The sequence below is a fragment of the Pundamilia nyererei genome, unplaced genomic scaffold (genome assembly GCF_000239375.1).
Source record: "Pundamilia nyererei isolate P.nyererei 1_Seehausen unplaced genomic scaffold, PunNye1.0 scaffold00390, whole genome shotgun sequence".
Classification (NCBI taxonomy): Eukaryota; Metazoa; Chordata; class Actinopteri; order Cichliformes; family Cichlidae; genus Pundamilia; species Pundamilia nyererei.
Genome location: NW_005187791.1, coordinates 164,654 through 168,626, shown reverse-complemented (window position 1 = coordinate 168,626; position 3,973 = coordinate 164,654). Strand labels below are relative to the sequence as shown.

The 3,973-nt window shown below is 44.2% G+C and overlaps 1 protein-coding gene across 4 annotated transcripts in view; it reads right to left on the bottom strand.

Annotated features, from left to right (window-relative positions):
• LOC102199919 (histone deacetylase 4-like) overlaps positions 1-3,973 on the bottom strand; it is an 80,776-nt gene that overhangs the window by 33,370 nt on the left and 43,433 nt on the right. For all 4 annotated transcript variants that reach the window (XM_005752898.1, XM_005752899.1, XM_013915872.1 and 1 more), the window contains one exon: positions 1,697-1,820. In XM_005752898.1, coding sequence (XP_005752955.1) covers positions 1,697-1,820 — 124 coding nt within the window. The remainder of the gene's footprint in view (positions 1-1,696; positions 1,821-3,973) is intronic.

The window sequence follows — 3,973 nt, the reverse complement described above, 5'->3', positions numbered from 1 at the left end:
ACACACACACACACACACACACACACACACACACACAGTATTAAAGGGGCCACCAAGATCACAAAACATGTGCAACAAGGCAAAACACCGATAACTCACTGTACACGTGACTCAATGAGTAATCCAGACAAAGTAACGAACTTCATGGCTGTCATAGATCTTTATGATTAAAGCATCATGCAAATCCCTTGGCAAGAACACAGAAATGTGCTGCCATCTGTTCACTGCCTGCAAAATAAGGTGGTGTTTGCAGGCAAAGTTAAGCCGTGTTGGCTTTGACCCAAATGCATGTTCCTGACAAGCGGATGCACACACTTGTCTCTTCCAAACTGAGTCCAATGAGTGGAGAAATTTAGATTACAGAGAGAGGCGTAGAAAAGGAGAGAAGCAGGCAGATATAGAAAGATACACTTTGTGTTACTTTGAGCTGTTGAAAGTCAACACTTGTGGGTGTTTCACTGGGTCACACATCAAGATTATGTAACGTTATTTATTTGGTTTTGCGTTTGCAATTTGTGGTTTCAGTCCTTTTTTGTTGTAGCACAAAGACGCATGTAGTCATAGGGAATAATATTCGGATGTGCTACATCCAGGGCTGAACTTCAAAGCTAAATATATGTCAGGCCTGTGTCAGCAGTAGTGAGCGCTAATATTAATTTAAGGGCTGTGCTTTTATTCTACAGTTCTGAGTTATTTACACAGAGAGAAAAGTCAACTGCATATACATTTTCATACAAAATATACAATTAGCTGATGGCACGTTACACTGGTTGAACTAAAGTCTCTCACCTGAGTTGCAAAGTTCTAGGAGTTTGAGAATTGATATTACTGGAAATTCAATTCAAAACTGGAAAATATACTTTTTCCAAGTAAACTAATTAATGACAGTAAAGAATGAATACATGTGAATTTTAATTGTGTTCCCAGTGTCAAAAGTCCCAGAGGACTGTCTTTACTCACCGCGAGTCCATGTCACCATTATTCAACTATTTGTCGTTAAACTCACATCTTCATGTTTCCTTCACACAGAGTCAAACCAGGACTGCAAACTCCTTGCGAGTAGGAAAAGTTGACGTCCAGTGATTGGAGTATTTATATATAAATATAACTGATGTGTGTTTGTATATTAAATTCTGTAGCTTGCATTGAGCACGCTGTCTACAACGTCACTGACGGGCAATAAAAAACATGTGACAGGAGGCCACCAAACCTAGAAAGAGGAAACAGCAAGTGTGCACACCTGCACAAGGCTCCCGAGATGCTACAATAACCATCCAAGGCCAGGTCTTCAATGTGAGGGTCCCTATCATCAGCTTCCAATATGCAGCTCTATCACGTGTGCGTGTGAGCATATGTGTGTGTGCGCGCTGCCATCTTTGTTTCATAACCCTGCTAGATCCATCTTTCAGTCGGGCTCACACAGTGTGGCAGGTGTGGAGGAGAGGAAGCTCGCTGACAGATTAAGATACAATCCAATACATTATTCAGCCGCTGTCAGAGACAGAATTACCATCCTACACTTAGAAAGACCTGCAGATGCGTTCAGGAGTCTTCTGCTGCTTACAGTCATTACAAAGAATCAGTGGCGGCTCGTGCACTGACAGGAGGGAGAATGATTTAATGTCAAACAAACTTTTTGGTCGAGTGTATCATGTGCATTACTAGCTGAGCTAACACCACAAAAGATGCTCCTCACCGGTACCAGTAGGGAGCGTCGTTGGGGAGGCCTCCTTGGTTGATGCTACGCTGGGCCAGTGCCTTCTTCTTATTCAGGACGAACTCCTGGAGACGCATCTTCACCTCGGTGCTGGCCACAGCGCCTGAAAGAGAAAGCCACGGATAAAGTCATTACAGCTGAATGTATGCTACATCACGAGCAATTACCATAACAAGTTAGCCACCGTGACTGAACTTGTAGGAAGACTGCGGGGAAAAGGGCCAAGTGTCCATGGGTGGTTGACGCGATAGTCGGATGTCTCATCACAATTCTCATAATCAGTTTGATCTTTTTCACTTAAGTGTGAAACGAACCCTCCACTGTAACATGTTTCAAAGCAGATACTGTCTTTGGCTGATCTGTCTTCATTAGGTTTTTAATACTGTGGGTGGCAGAGTGCTGCCTCACAGCAAGTCCTGGGACTTGTGTGGATTCTCTGTGAGTACTCTGGTTCTCTCACAGTCCAAAGACATGCATGGCTTTAGGTTAACTGGTGATTCTACATGTGAATGCGGGCGTGAATGTTGGCCTCTTGTCCAGGGAGTAGCCTGCTTCTCGCTTTATGACAGCTGAGATAGGCTCCAGGCCGCCCCTGCCACCCTAAATTGGATTAGTGGAAGGAAAGAGATGGATGGACTCCAGTTTTAAATGGCTAATCTCTGTAATCACATATCTATTAGGAGTTGGTGGGCATGCGTGTTGTTGTTCCTGGGTTTTTGTTTCCCTTTTCGAGACACGGCGGGGCGGTGCTTGATGGCATTCCGGCGGCGTATCGGACGTCATCAGTGGGAGCATTTATGGAGCTGAGTAACGGACGTCTGGTGTCGCAGTATCGTCGCTTCCACAAGTGGTAACGTGCTTTTGCAAGATTAATCTGTTGCTTCCGCGCTACTGAGCTGCATGTTTTAAGATCCGTCTCCTGCCTGCTTTCCCTCTGCACCAGCCTGTCTCGCCGCCTGCCTGTGTGTGCTGGCCCTCTTTGGATCTGTGACAGAGACTTACCTCGCGCCGGCCTGTGACCACTGCCATACCTGTATTTCAGTGTTTCAAGTAAGCTCTCCAACTCTCCCCGTCCGCCTCAGTTTTACTCTCGACGTTATCCCCTAACTCTGTTTTGTCGCTCGTCCTCAGGTAGCTCCGGTGCGCCATCTATCCTCCCGCATACCTCGGCTCCGTTTCATCCCCTCGGCTCCGTCTCCTCGCACATTTTCCCGGCCACTGTACATAGCTCCTTCCCTTGTAAATATTCCCCTGTCACTGTAAATAAATCTGCTTCACCGCGATCCTGTGCCCGTGTGTGTTTCTGCCACTAAATCCCCCCGTTTAAATTCCCCTAACAATATCTGCATGTTCATATGTAACATCTATAGGCATGAGATGAGACTTCTGGTATTCCAGTGTAACTAGACTATCCCAGCTAAGACCTCCAACAGGAGAGATCTTATTCCTAATCCTCAGATCAGGTAATTTTGGATAACCGATTACTACAGGCAGGTTTAAAGTTTAGAGTTCGTTTGGCGGTGATTTAGTTTTTATTCCTTAGATTCCTGAGTCTGGACTCCTGAGATATAGGACACTGCCCCCAGAAGCTAAGGGGGGAATCAAACATCGCCACAGCTTTGTACCATTTAACACCACTTATTGCACGAATACCTGCTCCAGTATTCTCCTGAAAGCTGTTGCCACTCAGACAAAACATCCACATCACTGCCAGCATATAAAGAAAAGAAGTCAAAATCAGGACCAAAAATGTATTAATGTTTTCTTTCCAGAAAGTCCCATCTTTATCTTCAGAGGAAATTCGACAATCACATGACTCCCTATTAGCAAGGACTTGGCAACAGTGGGAAGTAAAACCTCCCTTTTAACAGGAAGAGGGCTAATTTGTTCAGTTGTCTTGTATTTTCTAAACTTATTATGCATAAATCCCATCTGGAAGCTAAAATCAACTCGTCAACTGGAAGTCATTGAACAGTAAAACTTAAACGTCTGACCTTCCTCAGACGTTTAGGCAGAAATTAGTGTTTGTCTCAGTTTTCTGTGTAATCTGGGGCGCTGAATAGAAAGACACGAAAGTGGGCTTTAAGTAACTGCGACTATCTCCCGATTTTTAAAATGAAAAGAATCAGCGGATTAATTACTAAAATAACCAATCAATCAAAAAACCATGCTCTCGTCTTACAGTGAATCAGCAAAAAACACACTTCCTGGATAAACAACTGTGGAAAGAAAGAAAAACGCTACAAACTAAGAAAT